At 37.3% G+C, this 17,304-nt stretch overlaps 1 protein-coding gene across 1 annotated transcript in view; it reads left to right on the top strand.

Moving 5' to 3' along the window:
- The window catches only part of KDM7A (lysine demethylase 7A), a 94,437-nt gene that overhangs the window by 54,456 nt on the left and 22,677 nt on the right, over positions 1-17,304 (top strand). The window contains exons 8-11 of the mRNA XM_024250339.3: positions 2,106-2,193; positions 3,418-3,524; positions 10,737-10,828; positions 13,174-13,263. Of these exons, the coding sequence (XP_024106107.1) occupies positions 2,106-2,193; positions 3,418-3,524; positions 10,737-10,828; positions 13,174-13,263 (377 nt within the window). The remainder of the gene's footprint in view (positions 1-2,105; positions 2,194-3,417; positions 3,525-10,736; positions 10,829-13,173; positions 13,264-17,304) is intronic.

Genomic DNA, 17,304 nt, shown 5'->3' with positions numbered 1-17,304 from the left:
TAGACTATAGACTGTCCAGACCAATGGTTTTGAGAACTGTGTGCTGGTTTTGGTGACCCTAATGACTGTATAGTTCACAGGGATCTGTCCCTGCAGGTCCTGCTGAAAGCCTTGCCTCTGGTGTATATAATAACAAATGTATGTTGAATAAATGAAGACATGCCTTAGAACTACCAGATTATTTGCCTAGATAAGTAACAGTATTTTCATTGTGAATGGGCTCATTCACATTGTGAATACCCCTCCCTTAAATCTTCCTACTTCTTGCTTTTATATTAGGTATTCTGTTGTACCCTCTTCAAAATCATAAATTGACATTCATAGAATAATTTTTTAAATTGATTTAATGTCCTAACTAGAATATAAAGAAGAAATAAAAAGGTAATTTATAATGAAATGCTATTTCAGTATGTGCCTGTCTAGGCACAGCAGCATTAGAGAACAGAATGAAATGGTAATTGCATAAGGAAGGAAATCAATCTAGGTGTGTGTCAGTGGCAACACAAATTCTATCCGTAGCACTGGTGTAGGTACTGGTACTTCTTGGAATATCAGAATCACCTGGAGGGCTGGTTACAACACAGATTGCTGGACCTCATGGCCAAGGTTCGGATTCTGTGGATCTGGAGTGGGCCTGAGAATGTGCATTTCTAACAAGTTATTGGCTGATTCAGGTGCTGCTGGTATGGGGACCATATCTGGAGAACTATTGCTGTAGGCAATGTGATTTTTTTCCCAAGGTAGTTAGTAACTGATAAGCTTTCAAACTACAGTACAGTTTTTGTATTTCAGGAAATTGTGCCAAAACCATGAAAATGTACTGTGTGTGGGTGTCTGTATATACAGATATATATAATAATATATAATAATGGAGTTCTAATTTCTAGGCTCAGATAGTTAATAGGACAGGCTTTGTACCTATATGAACGCGCAGGAAAATTTGACAGTCCCGAGTGGTGCAGGACAATTTCATTTTGTGTAGAACTGTCTCACATGTTGCACTCCTGGCTCCCACTCACAAAATGCCAGTAGTGCTCCCAGATCATTGTGACAATCAGAAAAGCCCCTAAACGTTCCAAAACATCCTGAACAGGCAGTACTGCCGCTATTGAGAACCACTGATGTGTGGGATTTGGAGTTGGCACAGACTGCTAATTTGTGGTTTCAAGGTCAAGCTCAAGGCTTTGTGCCTTTGAGCACAGAAATGGGCACATTTGAAAGTGAGTCCTTTGAGGGTTTTTTGTTTTGTGTTACAGTTCAGTGAGGGGTCAAAAGATGAAAAATACAAAGAAAACGGGATTTGTGTATTTTAAAAGCTAATTTGCATACAAATATGTGTGTGTATTTATTTCTGGTGAAGTCTTTAAGTCTGCCAACATTTTTTTCAAAAGTTAGATGTCATGTCTTAGAAATGGTTTTCACTTTGTAAGCATTTGTATGGGAATACAAAATACCATTTTTTGGCAACACCTATATTTGTAGGCCCATAACCCTTCATAATTAAATGTGGGTGATCTACCTTTTCTTTCTAGAGTCAGGTCTCAGGTTGACTCCTCTGATCCTCCTCTGCTTAGTCCTTTCAGGATGACACCAGGGCGATGGAGTGTCCCGTCAATCTCAGTGTGTTCTCTAATGGAAAATGTGCTTTTCTAATTCAAACCAGATTTGGCTGGTCTCAAAGAGTAAAATCTTTAATATAAAGTTGGGTTGTGTTTTTAAACTAATAAACAAAAACAGTGGCTCAGCCTTAATTTCAGCACTTTGGGAGGCCAATGTGAGAGGATGGATGACTTGAGGCCAGGAGTTTGAGACCAGCCTGGGCAACAAAGTGAGACCCCCATCTCTATTTTTAAAAAGAAAAAAACAAATACAGTGACAACTACAAAAACCATCACCTTATTTCTCAAACTCAGCATAGAGCCTACCATATAATAGGCATTTAATAAATAATTAAATCTATAGATTGTAATAAACATTAACTTCTGTAGCACTGAAATATGAAGTAAACTGATATTGATATTTTGAGTTACTTCACAGGTAGATATCCTATTTGTTTAGTTTACATATTGAAAAATGACTGCTTTATATATTTTCAACCATTTTAGGGTGGATACATGCTGTGCTCACTTCTCAGGACTGTATGGCTTTTGGGGGGAACTTCCTGCACAACCTTAACATTGGCATGCAGCTCAGGTTTGTGTCATCAGTATTTAAATGACCTTTTGTCCTTTTTAAAAATAGGATACTCTTTTTTTTTTTAACTTAAAAAAAATCAATAGCTTATTTTATTTGAGATTCCATGGAAATAGTCCCTGAGATATTATTAGGGATAGGAGCTTTTAACAAAAGTAGTATTTTAAAATTTTGCCAGGAGGATAATTTGCATTTCAAATCTAAAACAACAACAACAAAAGGGAACTTATTCAGATAATATTCCAAATTTCAAAATTTTGTGAAAATGTATGTGTTCTCCTTTGGCTATTTTTGCAGTGAGGGAGATGAACAAAATCTAGTCAGACTCAGATGTGACATATGTTGCTAGAAAAAAGCAACCCTAAGTCAAGACTGCTATCAAAACACCTGCTTTAATTTTGCTGCAGGTAAAGGATTAATAGCTGTTTCTCCTCTGTATGAGAATTTGACCTTTGCATAACTCTCTTCTCCTGGTAGTCTAATGAGTGTCGACTTTTACTAGGTAACACTGTTTATGGTAAAAATGATTCCTGATTGATAAACTGCATCAGGACTGGGAGAACTAGAAATACCTAGTAGGAAGCCATATCTCTGGACTTGCCTGAATGTGGTAACTCTTGTAACCTGGCACACTCATAGAGATCCCTAGAATCTATGCCCTGTGTGTGGTGTTACTACAGGAGATAGTGGCTCTTACAGGGCATAAGGCTTTAAGCAGCCCTAAAGAGCTCCCACACCTACCAAGTGTGGATCTTGTCTTTTTGTACCTGAGCTGTCCCTGAGGGAGGGATGGCTCCTGCTTAATTCTTGCCAAGTGTGGTCTTGAGCTGGAATGCCTAGTTGAGCCTAAATAAAACTTTTTTGGGTGGGTATTGCACTGTTGTCTAACACATGGAGGTGTTTTCTGAAACACACAGTTTTATTTATTGTAGTAGAACCCTCGTAAAAATATCTTTTGTTAAAACTAGGATACAAATCCCAAGGTGTGATCCTGATCTTCTGTGAAGTCCAATACAATTCTTAAGTATACCATCAAATTCCTTAAAGTCAGAACCTGGATAAGATCACAATTCAGTCTTGTCCAAATGTGATGTTGCTAAGAAATGTAAAATACTTCATTGGTCTTATATATCATGACCTGCTTATTTTATTTTCCAGTTGGTTACTTTCATCTAACTTTGAAATGCTAATATTAATATTAAAAATTTCTTCAAATTCATTTAGGTGTTATGAGATGGAGAAAAGGCTAAAAACACCAGATCTTTTCAAATTCCCTTTCTTTGAAGCCATATGTTGGTTTGTAGCCAAAAACTTGCTGGAAACCCTGAAAGGTAATTAATAATTTGCATATTTGTATATGATATGATTCATATTGTTTGTAAATTCACTCATAGCCACCTGACAGAAAGAGTCCCTTTTCTAGTAGTGTATGGATGTCACTCCTATTTTGTTTTTTAAATAAGTGGTTTTCCCCCATCCAGGAACCTTTTTAGCAAGTTAGAGTCTCTAGTCCATAACCTGACAATCTGTGTTCTTAAAAATTTGTTATAAAAGACCTGGATCAGAACAACGTAGGTAATATTAGAAATGTTCATTCCATCTAGTGCTCTAGAAGCCTGCACACATCATCAAGCACATAACAGTGCCTGACTCTCAAAAATGCAGTTTATGTCAAGAGACTGTTACCTAATATATGTTCCCAAAATTTGCTTTTAAAAAAGCAAACTAGGCTGGGCACAGTGGTTCACGCCAGTAATCCCAGCACTTTGGGAGGCTGAGGCGGGCAGATCATCTGAGGTCAGGAGTTCAAGACCAACCTGGCCAACATGGTGAAATCCTGTCTCTACTAAAAAAAAAAAAAAAAAATACAAAAATTAGCCAGGCATGGTGGTGCATGCCTATAATCCCAGCTACTTGGGAGGCTGAGGCAGGAAGAATCGCTTGAACCCAGGAGGCAGAAGTTGCATTGAGCCGAGATCATGCAATGGCGACAGAGCAAAACTCCATCTCCAAAAAAAAAAAAAAAAAAAAAAAAAAAAAAAAAAAAAAATCAGGTTATGATTCCGTAGTTGAAGAAAAAAACCTTTTTTGAACTTGTCTTTATAGTTGAACCCAAAAGCTACTTTATAACAGGTGGAATTTCAGACTTTGTTTTAATATTTTGGTTTAATTATCTTGGAGCACTCAAGTTGGAGACTGATGTCACTTGCTTCTATTTTCTGCTTTTCATCCTCTTGTGCTAGTGAGAGTAGTTTGTCTGCTTTTGTTGTCTAACTTTTCTAGTCAGTTTGTAAATAGTGCTACTATTATAATTGACAACTCTCAGAATAGACATAAACAGATAAAACAGTAAAGTTTATTGTGAACATTTGCTTCTTTTTCCATTTTAAAGTTGAAGAAAAGGTAAAATGAAAAGAAATAACCAAAAATTTACTTCCCAAGATAGGATGTACAGAACTAAAATGATAAAACTCATATAACAATGGTACCCTAAATCCCCCACCTCATAGCATAGTGCAGAGATGTCCTGGCAGTGCTTCTGGTGTGTGGGATGGGGGTAAAATCCCATGCATGAGAAGGGGACAGAGCCTTTCTTCACAAGACCAGTCTTTGCTCCAGAAATGAATCCTTATCGTGAATCCCTGACACGTTCAGTGTTTTCAGTTATTTTTCTTGGCTGTGGGAATGTCACAATGGACTGTAGAGTGTCATACATAGTTTTCAGTAAAATACTGGACAATAGAGTTTATAGTCTCCCATTTAAGTACAAGCCTAGACAGACAGGAACACTTTTATATACTTATAAAACCACAGATTTCCTTGTTTTGTGGAAATAAATCCCAACTATTGAACCTTCTGGTTAAGAGATTGACAACTCTATACTTGGTTCAGGATACTTTCTCCCCTCTTTTCTCTCTTCCTGTCCCAAGACTCCAAGTTCCTGTCTTATGGTTAGCTAGGAGAAACTATCCACGAACACACACACACACACACACACACACACACATACACACGCCTGTACCCTTGGGGTGATGCACAATGGTTTTTTTTTTCTACTAATGTCTAAGAGAAGCTCATTCTTTAACTTCTTAAAACAAATTAAGAGCTTTATCTGAAAGACAAAATCTTGCCATTGCTTGTGAAGCCACGGGAGCAATTTGCTTAGTCTTAGAACTATTTAGTCTTTGGGTTAGGCCATCAAAAGTTCAGAAACGTGGAGGTCTGATTGAAAGTATGACTATACATTAAAGACTTTTTTTTAAAGGATTATTAGAAAAGGATATTTGTAGGTTGTTTTAAGATGTTTCATTTTATTAGCCAGATCAGTGTAGAATACCTGGCAATCATAGTGATTCAGTCCCATCTCATCAAGGCAAAAGCCAAATGATCATTATAGGAATTGCCATCATTTTAAGCATTCATCCTGAAAACAGGAATAGTGGTCTTGTGACCCCAAATTATGTTGTTCTTTCATCCGTAACCTTTTTACTTTACATTGTGGCCTATTTGCCAGCTCTCAGACTGTTCTAAGGCTTATATGGTGGGTTAAATGAGGTTGAATCATCTGAAACTCTTTACTATGTTTCATGTCAGTGATAGTAAAACAGTGAACCAGTTTGGATTTGTGTAAGGAAATTAGCCACTGTGCAGAAGCGAAATCCTTTGTTTCAACTTAGCTGAATTTTGGACCACGTCTAATATATTTTGTTTGTTTTAGATTATCACAATTTGATTAAAAAACTCAAGACATTTTTGTTTATGTGTGTTTATATTTACTTTATTATGTTATTAAAATAGTTGATTATATAGATCACACACACGCACTGCATACACACACACACATTCATACTGTGTAAAAAAAGGCTGTTCTTACTCAGGTAACCACCACCCAAATTAAGCAAAAACAGCCTTGCCAAAACCTTAGAAATGCTCTGTTATCTTTCTCATTACACCTTTCCGCTTCCCTTCTAGAGATAACCATTATCCTGACTTTTGTGATAATACTTTTCTTCAGTTTTATCACCTACGTTATAAACTAAAATAATTTAATTTTCTCCATTTGTAAACTTCCTACAAACAAATTCATAGTGGTATTCTCTTGTAACCTTTTACTCAGCATTGTTTGTGAGATTCATCCATGTTTTTGTGTGTGGCTGTAGTTCTTTTTCATTGCTATTCTGTTGTATGAATATACTATGAGATATATATACACACACACACACACACACACACACACACACAGATTCTGCAAGTTTGACATTTTGGAGTTATTTTTGGTTTTTGACAATTATGGAAAATGCTGCTAAGAAGTTCTTGTCTTTGTCACCTAGTACAAGAATTACTCCAGAAAACAGGCCTAATTGCTAGGTCATAGGTAGAATTTAGTAGTTGCTGCCAAATTGTTTCCAATTCCCATTTCCATGGCAGGGCAAGAGAGTTCCCAAAGCTCTACGCTCTGGCCAACACTTGGTATTGTTAGGTTATAATTTTTGCAAATCTCATGGATATAAAGTAGTATTCTTTGTGCTTTTAATGTGCATTTCCCTGATTATTAATGGAATCAGGTAGTTTTTTTCATATGTGTATAGGCCTTTTGGATTTTCTCTTTACTGAAGGACACAATTTCTTAAATTTAAAATAGTATTTTTTTCAACTTTTATGGTTAGTGCTTTCTGTGCCTTGTTTAAGTAGTTCTTTCTTATCCCAAGGTCTTGCAGAGATCCTTGTTTTCTAAAAGCTTTTACTGTTTTGTGTTTTGCATTTAGGCCTTTAACTCACTTGCAATTGATTTTTTTCTTTTTCTTTTTTTTGTGAGTGGTGGAAGGGAGTATTTTCACTTGCTTTCATATAAATATCCACTTGTCCTAGCACCATATTTTGAGTAATCTATTCTTTTTCTGTTCTTCATAAACACCGCTCCTCTCCTATATCGTGTGTTGGTATCTGTGTAGGTCCTGGGATATGCACACACACACTCACCCACCCTTCTTTCCAGTGGGCTAGCAGTCTGTCTCTCCACCAAGCACACTATCTTATTAACCTTTGATAAGACTTGATATCTGGTAGGTCCTCCTTCTTCAAGTATGTCTTTGCTTTTCTTTCCCCTTTCATTTTTATATAAATTTTTGAGTTACCCTATTACAAGCTGACACCATCCTACCAAAAGCAACCAAACAAGTAAATAAAAACATGGAGATTTTTATTTTGAAGATGTTAACTCTAGAGATCAATTTGGGCAAAATTTGATGTCAATAAATGTTGAATTTTCTAAAAATGACATGGAACATCTTTATTTATTTAGATCTTTAATGTCTTTTGGCATTTCTTAATTTTTTTTGGTAAAAATTTTGCATATATATCTCTTGCTAGATTTATTCCAAAGTATTTCTTTTTTTAGTGCTGTTATAAAAACACATATCATTGTATTAGTCTGTTCTTGCATTGCTATAAAGAAATACCTGAGACTGGGTAATTTATAAAGAAAAGGAGTTTGATTGGCTCAGAGTTCCTCAGGCTCTACAGGAAGCACGATGCTGGCATCTGCTTAGCTTCGGGGGAGGCCTCAGGAGACATAACCATGGTGGAAGGCAAAGAGGGAGCAGGAGCAAGATAGGGTGAAGGGGGAGGTGCTACACACTTTAAAACAACCAGATCTCACAAGAACTCACTTGTCACGAGAACAGCACCAAGAGGATGGTGCAAAACCGTTCATGAAGGATCCAGCCCCATGATCAAATCACCTCCCACCAGGCCCCTCTAACAGTTGGAGATTACAATTGAACATGAGATTTAGGTAGGGATGCAGATCTAAACTGTATCAGTCATTACTATGTATATACATATGGTTGAAATCACATGAAATTTCTGTTTTTGTACTTCAAAAATAGTCAAATATTAGCAATTTCATATGGTTCAATTTACCATGTGATACTGGAATATAGAAGCAGTTAATTTTTTTACTGATTTTAGCAACCTCATTAAAATCTATTATTTAATCTTTTATCTGAGGCTTTTTTAAAATTCTCTAATACACAGTCATATACATCCTCATTGAATAATGACAGTCTTGTTCCTTCTTTTCTAATATTTATATCTTTTTTTTTCATTGCTTTGCCGGGTTGTCTAGGACCTCCAGGGAAATAGTGAATAGAAATGGCAAAGGTGGGCAGCTCTATCTTTGTTCCCAGTCTCAGAAGGAAAGCTTTCAATCTTTTGCCATTATTACCTTTGTTGTAGGCTTTTTGTTGATAACCTTTACGAAGTGCTTGTCTATTCTAAGCTAGCTAAGAGGTTGTTTTTTCCTTTCTTTTTTTGGGGGAGGGGACGGAGTCTCGTTCTGTCACCCAGGCTGGAGTTCAGTGGCACGATCTTGGCTCACTGCAACCTCCGCCTCCCAGGTTCACACGATTCTCCTGCCTCAGCCTCCTGAGTAGCTGGGATTACAGACACACACCACCACACCCAGCTAATTTTTTGTGTATTTTTAGTAGAGACAGGGTTTCACTATGTTGGCCAGACTGTCTCAAACTCCTGATTTCATGATCTGCCCGCCTCGGCCTCCAAAAGTGCTGGGATTACAGGCGTGAGCCACTGTGCCCGGCCTTTCGTTTCTTTTAAAAAATGATCAGTGGTAGTTTAATTTTTATCAAAAGCTTTGCCTGCATATATGAAAAGTTCCATGATTTTTCTTCTTTAACCTTTTAATTTAGTGGTTATATTAATTGATCTTCTAATATTAACCCAACCTATGATTTTTATATACCATTAGGTTAGTATATTGTTTATATTCTACCTATATGTTTATATTTTATATATTCTATATATTTACATATTACATATGAGTGTGTGCATATGTGTGTATTTTTTTGATTTTGGCACATGAGTGAAATTGGCTTGTGCTTTGTTTTCTCATACTGTCCTTGTTAGATTTTGGTATGAAAGTTATGCTAGCCTCAGACAAAAAGTTGGGATTGTTCCTTCTGTTTCTGGTCTCTGGAGAAGTTTGTGTACGATTGGAATGATTTTCTTGAATGACTAATAGAACTCACTGGTGATCTGGGTCTATAGTTTTTTTTGTGGGAAGATTTTTGACTGCTGAGTCAGTATCTTTAGTGATTAAAGGACCATAAAGGTTTACTAACTAATTATTGAGTTGTTTGTATAAATTATTTTCTTAAAATGTATCTAGAAATTACATCTAAAATTTGACATTTGTTGGCAGAAAGTTCTTCATGTTACCCTGTTACCTACTGTGGCATTTGTAATGACATTATTTCTATTCTCCATACTGGATATTTGTGCCTGTTTTCTCTTTACATTAATTTTGTGGTTTTTTTTTTTTTTTAAGAACTTGTTTGAGGCTCTGTTTGCTGTTTTGTTAATTTTTGGCTTATGATTTTTAGCAGTTTTTTTGGTATTAAAACTTTTTTGTGCATCTTCAGCTCATTAATTTTCAGCCTTCTAACATAAATATTTAAAGCTATACATTTCCCTGTATGTATAGTATACAACACATTTTGATATGCTTTCATTATTTGACCAACATATTGTCTGATTTCCAGTGTTTTTCTTTGATCCAAATGTTAGTCTATTTTTTTAATACTTGCATTTCTTAATTTCTAAACATAGGGGCTTTCTTTAGCTTACCTGCATTATGAACATATATTTTAGATCTTGGACTTTGATGAGACTTGTTTATGGTCCTGGAATATGGATGAGTTTTGTAAGTGTTCTGTGTGTGTTTGAAAAGAATGTGTATTCTGCAGTTGCTGGGTACGATATTCTATTTATGGCCATTGAATCAAGCTTTATATTGTTCAAATTGAATATATGCCTAGGGATTTTTTTGTTTTTAGTTCACTTACTCTGTCTCTTACCAAGAGAAATATTTGAAAATCTTCCACTGTGATTGTGGAGTTGTTTATTTCTCCATGCAGTTCTGTCTAGTTAATTGTTTTCTATATTTTCAATACTATGTTGTTGAGTACAAATTCTAAGTGGTTACATACGTCTTTCTGGTGAATTGAATCCTTGGTCATTATGAAATAACCCTTTATTAATGACAGTTACACCCCCTTTCTTTTGGAAGCTTGGTATCTTTTTCCCATCCTTTTATTTGAAACCTTTCTATATTTTTTAATATGGTATGTATGCATATTTAGCTTATTTTAATATCTGGCCAGATACAGTGGCTCACGCCTATAATCCCAGCACTTTGGAAGGCCAGGGCTGGAGGACTGCTTGAAGCTAGGAGTTTGAGACCAACCTGGGCAACATACTGAGACCCCATCTCTACACAAAAAAATTAAATCCAATGAAATGGCCTTTCTTTTAACTGGAGTATTTAGTAAATTACATTGAATGTAATTCTATTTCTTTCTTGTCTTTTTGAATTGATTGTTTCATATTTCACTTTTTATCTTTTTATTAATTTGGAAGTTATATAGTTTTATATTTGGTGGCTACTCAAAATCTAAAGTTAATCCCTTTAACTTTAGAACATTTTAACTTTTTTTTTTTCTCACCCATTTCCATTCCTACAGAACTGAGAGAAGATGGTTTTCAGCCTCAAACTTACCTAGTACAGGGAGTGAAAGCACTGCATACTGCTTTAAAATTATGGATGAAAAAAGAAGTAAGTTGTTTCAACAGTGAAATCACTGTGTTTTATGTCGCAAGATTAGGAAAACAGAGTCCTTGTGCTATTTTGGCAGCACGTGTGAATGCCAGTAGTAGAGGGAATAGAAGTCATGCTTTATATACAACCTGCATTTTATTATTCAGTATATACAAATGTACTGATTTCTTTTATGAGAATAAAGTATTTATTTCTTTAATCTTCGATCTGGAAAAGAAAGTAATTCAAGTATATTTAGGAAATTGACTAAGAAATGAACATATAGATATAGAATAATAAATAACATTGAGCTCTTACAGTTGTGCTATAGTGTGCTGAGAGCACTGTGCTTAATCTTTATACACATAATCTCATTTAATCCTCAAAGCCAACTGTGTGAGGTCTAGGTGCTAGTGGTACCACCATTCTACATATGGGAAAGCCAAGGTTCAAAGAGTTAAGTAACTTGCCCAAGAGAACTGGTGAAGTTAGGACTTAAAACTTAGATCTCTAGGACTGCAAAGCCTATACTCTTTACCACTCTGCTAGATTTATGTAAAAGTGAAGGAAAGGAGAGACCAAATTTCAAGCATGAGCTTTCCATTTTCATGAAAATATGAGCTAGTTGTTTGCATTTGAATCCCACCACCTCCAGATCTCCATTTGGAATTAGTGTTTCCTTCCCTTATGCATCCATGCTATATTTCTTGTGCCTATGGGCTTAAAACAAATGTTTATAAAGTAATATATTTGTGTTTCCTTCAACTGTGTCTGTGAGCTCTTGAACAGGGGCTGTCTTTCTCATCTTTATTATAACTCCATGGAACTTTGCACATAATACATAATACTTTAATAGGTGATACATACATATGTGAGCTGATGAAAATACATGTTCATATTAATTTCTTTCTTTTTTTTTTTTTTTTTTTTTTTAGACAGAGTCTCGATCTGTTGCCCAGGCTGGAATGCAGTGGCGCGATCTCGGCTCACTGCAACCTACGCCTCCTGGGTTCAAGTGATTCTCCTGCCTCAGCCTCCCAAGTAGTTGGGACTACAGGCGTGCACCACCACGCCTAGTTAATTTTTGTATGTTTTAGTAGAAATGAGGTTTCGCCATGTTGGCCAGGCTGGTCTTGAGCTCCTGACCTCAGGTGATCCACCCGTCTTGGCCTTCCAAAGTCCTGGAATTACAGTCATGAGCCACTGTGTCTGGCTGTGTCCATATTAATTTCTTGAATGTCCCCTTGAAATAAAAATCTTGCTCTTAAGAAATACTGGGAGACAGTAATTAATAGGTTACCGCCTCAATGATTTTATACTCCTTTTTCACTGTATTATCATTGCTACATATCTACCAGAGCACAACAGTGTGGAAGCATTCAGGAAAATAAAAATCATGTCCTCCACTGTGAAAGACCTTATTGTCTAGGTGACAAGGAAAGCCATAAGCAAATTTAAAACTGTTTAACAAGATAAAAACAAAACAAAGCATATGTTACCGAAACTGTATAATTTGTTTCCTACTGAAGCCTTTAGATGTGATTCTCAAATTTGTGACTTTATCACTTTATCAGAATTCCCTTTAGAGCTTTTTTTTTTTTTTTTTTTTGAGACGGAGTCTCACTCTGTTGTACAGACTAGAGTGCAGTGGCACAATCTCGGCTCACTGCAACTTCCACTTCCTGGATTCAAGTGATTCTCCTGCCTCACCCTCCCGAGTAGCTGGGATTCCATGCCCGGCTTAGTTTTGTATTTTTAGTAGAGACGGGGTTTTGCCATGTTGGCCAGGCTGGGCTCGAACTTCTGACCTCAGGTGATCCGCCAGCCTTGGCCTCCCAAAGTGTTGGGATTACAGGTGTGAGTCACCGCGCCCGGCCTTCCCCTTTCCTATTGATGGGATCTGTTTTCTATTTTGCTTTTGACTATTAAAAGAAAAAAAAGTACAAAAATTTATTCAAATTAGACTTCCCAAGAGAAACTAGGATTACGTTAGTGTCTGTGTTCTCCTTAAAAATCCTTATGTATTATGAATTCAATGTTAATTTGTCACTTTGTGAATTAGTAGTAGTAGTTAGGGTTACAGTAGGCTTTGAGGAGTAGAGTACAAGGTTACTACTCAATAGAAAGCAAAATTCACTGTGAGACAAGTCTGTTTTTAACACAGTCGAAGAGGATTTTGTATGTTAATGAGAATCTCCTTAGAAGGCATTATACTAGCTACACGAACTCTGAAACCTGGCTTACTAGTATTTGGTGATGTCTGTAACAGTCTAGAGAATCCAAAAATTGGTATAGTAAATTTGTTTTTACATATTAAAGTGTAAATAACTTTGGTTTTCTTATTTTTGTTAATCCAAATACAGCTTGTATCTGAACATGCCTTTGAAATTCCAGACAATGTTAGACCTGGACACCTTATTAAAGAACTTTCTAAAGTAATTCGAGCAATAGAGGTAAGAGTGGAAACTGTCATGTAAATGCTTGATTATTATCTGCTTTGAGAAGCAAATGGATCTATTCCACTCTCTACAAATATTTAAAAACTCTTACACACTTACGAGAAATATAATGAACTGAGTCTTTGGAGGTTTCTCAGGTTTTCAGGCTTCTGAAGTCCTTAAGAGAAATTTATAATATTGTATTCTAATGAAGTAATAAGGAAACAGTTACTAGTTTAATTTAGGATACTTAAGAAAATCAGAAATACAGAGTATAAACAGTAGAACTTTCAGATCCAGTTAATTTCAGCTACCTAGAGAGGAATACATGTTTTTGTAATTAGAACAAGAGAAGAAATGTAAGGTGAGTGAGTCAAGCTAGGGAAGCTGGGATGGAGAGAGGGATGATAAGCAGTAGAGTGGGGCAAGGAGATGCTTAGGTAAATGCCCTTTAATAAAAGCTCATAAAATCTGATTAGATGTTTGAATTTATTAATTGAGAGCTCTTCTCGGTGTTTAAGAAAGGGCGTTTTAAAGTAATCCTTCAAGAAGGTTGTTCTGTTAGTGTCTAGCTTAAATTGAGAGGAAATTAGGTGGAAGAATGGAGGCCAGCTGATGATTTAACAGCTTACATTAGCGCCGTGTTTGGAGAATGGAAAGAGGTATACATTTACAAAATATTAAAATGCTTGGTTTAATATCAATGGATAGAATAGTTTATATAATTCTCAATGTGTTTAGATATAGGAGAAAAATATGTTCTGTTTTTAAAGTATTACAGTAATCACATTTAAATTGATTTAGTATCAAAAGTCATATATCTAATCTTAAATATATATGTAAGTTTATACATATATAAATCTCATGCATGATAACCAAAATGAAGAATAAACTTACTGTGAAAGGTATGATTCTATATGAAAAAAACTATAAATCTTTACTTATGGAAGTAAAACAATAGTTAAATAAATGGGAGTGTCATCTCTGAAAGTGTCAATCAACTCTAAATTAGTATTACAAATTTAAAGTGGTAAAATACACTTGGAAGAGTAATTAAACTGGTCCAGAGAGCAGCCAGTTCAGGATGGATCAGAAGAATGAAAGGATCCATATTTGTTATGACCTGAAATTCAAGTTTAACTGGGTGTCTTATACTTTATCTGGCAACCCTATCCAGGAAGGATGTCTCCAGAGAAAAATATAAAATTATTAGATTACCAAATGTGTTTGAATGTTTGTATTCTTCTAGTGGATAATTTGGGAATCAATTAGTGATTGAATAAGGGAATGTAATGACAATATGTTATGTGGCGCTGGGTTATCAATAATTTTTACTGAGTCCAATTTACTGAGTATTGAAGGAAAGGGAGGTATGTGCATGTTTAAGAGAGGTGTGTAAGGATTAAGACTTCATCTTGCATGATAAGAATTCAGTAATACCTGAAGCTGAAAACAGTATAAACATGTCATTTTGTAATTTGGAGGCAAATAACCAGAGGGAAAACCATTTAGAAGAGTTGGAAGTCCTGGCTATATACCTGAAAGAATTGATAGCAGGGACTCAAACAGGTATTTGTACACCTATGTTTATAGCAGCATTATCCACAATAGCAAAAAGACCAAGCAACCCAGGTGTCCATCAGCAGGTGAATAGATAAAGTGTGGTACATACAGTGGAATACTACTCAGCCTTATAAAAGAAGGAAATGCTGACTGGGAGGGTTCCAAGATGGCCAAATAAGAACAGCTCCAGTCTACAGCTCCCAGCGTGAGCGACGCAGAAGACGGGTGATTTTTGCATTTCCAACTGAGGTACTGGGTTCATCTCACTGGGGCTTGTTGGACAGTGGGTGCAGCCCACGGAGCGTGAGCTGAAGCAGGGCCAGGCATCACCTCTCCCAGGAAGTGCAAGGGGTCGGGGAGTTCCCTTTCCTAGCTAAGGGAAGCTGTGACAGACGGTACCTGGAAAATTGGGACACTCCCACCTTAATACTGCACTTTTCCAATGTTCTTAGCAAACGGCACATCAGGACATTATATCCCATGCCTGGCTCTGAGGGTCCCACACTGATGGAGCCTTGCTCACTGCTAGCACAGCAGTCTGAGATCAAACTGCAAGGCGGCAGCGAGGCTGGGGGAGGGGCATCTGCCATTGCTGAGGCTTGAGTAGGTAAACAGAGCAGCCAGGAAGCTCAAACTGGGTGGAGCCCACCACAGCTCAAGGAGGCCTGCCTGCCTCTGTAGACTCCACCTCTGGGGGCAGGGCATAGCTGAACAAAAGGCAGCAGAAACTTCTGCAGACTTAAACGTCCCTGTCTGACAGCTTTGAAGAGAGTAGTGGTTCTCCCAGCATGCAGCTTGAGATCTGAGAACGGACAGACTGCCTCCTCAAGTGGGTCCCTGACCCCTGGGTAGCCTAAATGGGAGACACCTCCCAGTAAGGGCCAACTGACACCTCATACAGCCGGGTGCCCCTCTGAGACGAAGCTTCCAGAAGAAGGATCAGGCAGCAACCTTTGCTGTTCTGCAATATTTGCAGCCTCTGCTGGTGATACCCAGGCAAACAGCATCTGGAGTGGACCTCCAGCAAACTCCAACAGACCTGCAGCTGAGGGTCCTGACTGTTAGAAGGAAAACTAACAAACAGAAAGGACATCCACACCAAAACCCCATCTCTAGGGCACCATCATCAAAGACCAAAGGTAGATAAAACCACAAAGATGGGGAAAAAACAGAGCAGAAAAGCTGAAAATTCCAAAAATCAGAGCGCCTCTTTCCCTCCAGAGGAACGCAGCTCCTCGCCAGCAATGGAACGAAGCTGGACGGAGAATGACTTTGACAAGTTGACAGAAGTAGGCCTCAGAAGATCAGTAATAACAAAGTTCTCTGAGCTAAAGGAGGATGTTCGAACCCATCGCAAAGAAGCTAAAAACCTTGAAAAAAAGATAAGACAAATGGCTAACTAGAATAAGCAGCATAGAGAAAACCTTAAATGACCTGATGGAGCTGAAAACCATGGCACGAGAACTATGTGATGCATGCACAAGCTTCAGTAGCCGATTCGATCAAGTGGAAGAAAGGGTATCAGTGATTGAAGATCAAATGAATGACATGAAGCGAGAAGAGAAGTTTAGAGAAAAAAGAGTAAAAAGAAACGAACAAAGCCTCCAAGAAATATGGGACTATGTGAAAAGACCAAATCTACATCTGATAGGTGTACCTGAAAGTGATGGGGAGAATGGAACCAAGTTGGAAAACACTCTGCAGGATATTATCCAGGAGAACTTCCCCAACCTAGCAAGGTGGGCCAACATTCAAATTCAGGAAATACAGAGAACGCCACAAAGATACTTCTTGAGAAGAGCAACTCCAAGACACATAATTGTCAGATTCTCCAAAGTTGAAATGAAGGAAAAAATGTTAAGGGCAGCCAGAGAGAAAGGTCGGGTTACCCACAAAGGGAAGCCCATCAGGCTAACAGCAGATCTCTCGGCAGAAACTCTACAAGCCAGAAGAGAGTGGGGGCCAATATTCAACATTCTTAAAGAAAAGAATTTTCAACCCAGAATTTCATATCCAGCCAAACTAAGCTTTATAAGTGAAGGAGAAATAAAATCCTTTACAGACAAGCACATGCTGAGAGATTTTGTCACCACCAGGCCTGCCTTACAAGAGCTCCTGGAGGAAGCACTAAACATGGAAAGGAACAACTGAGACCAGCAACTGCAAAAACATGCCAAATTGTAATGACCATCAAGGCTAGGAAGAAACTGCACCAACTAATGAGCAAAATAAGCAGCTAACATCGTAATGACCGGATCAAATTCACACATAACGATATTAACCTTAAATGTAGGTGGGCTAAATGCTCCAATTAAAAGACACAGACTGGTAAATAGGATAAAGAGTCAAGACCCATCAGTGTGCTGTATTCAGGAGACCCATGTCACATGCAGAGACACACATAGGCTCAAAATAAAGGGATGGAGGAAGATCTACCAAGCAAATGGAAAACAAAAAAAAGCAGGGGTTGCAATCCTACTCTCTGATAAAACA

This window comes from Pongo abelii, chromosome 6 (genome assembly GCF_028885655.2).
Source record: "Pongo abelii isolate AG06213 chromosome 6, NHGRI_mPonAbe1-v2.0_pri, whole genome shotgun sequence".
Taxonomy (NCBI): Eukaryota; Metazoa; Chordata; class Mammalia; order Primates; family Hominidae; genus Pongo; species Pongo abelii.
This window is presented reverse-complemented; position numbering and strand designations above follow the sequence as displayed.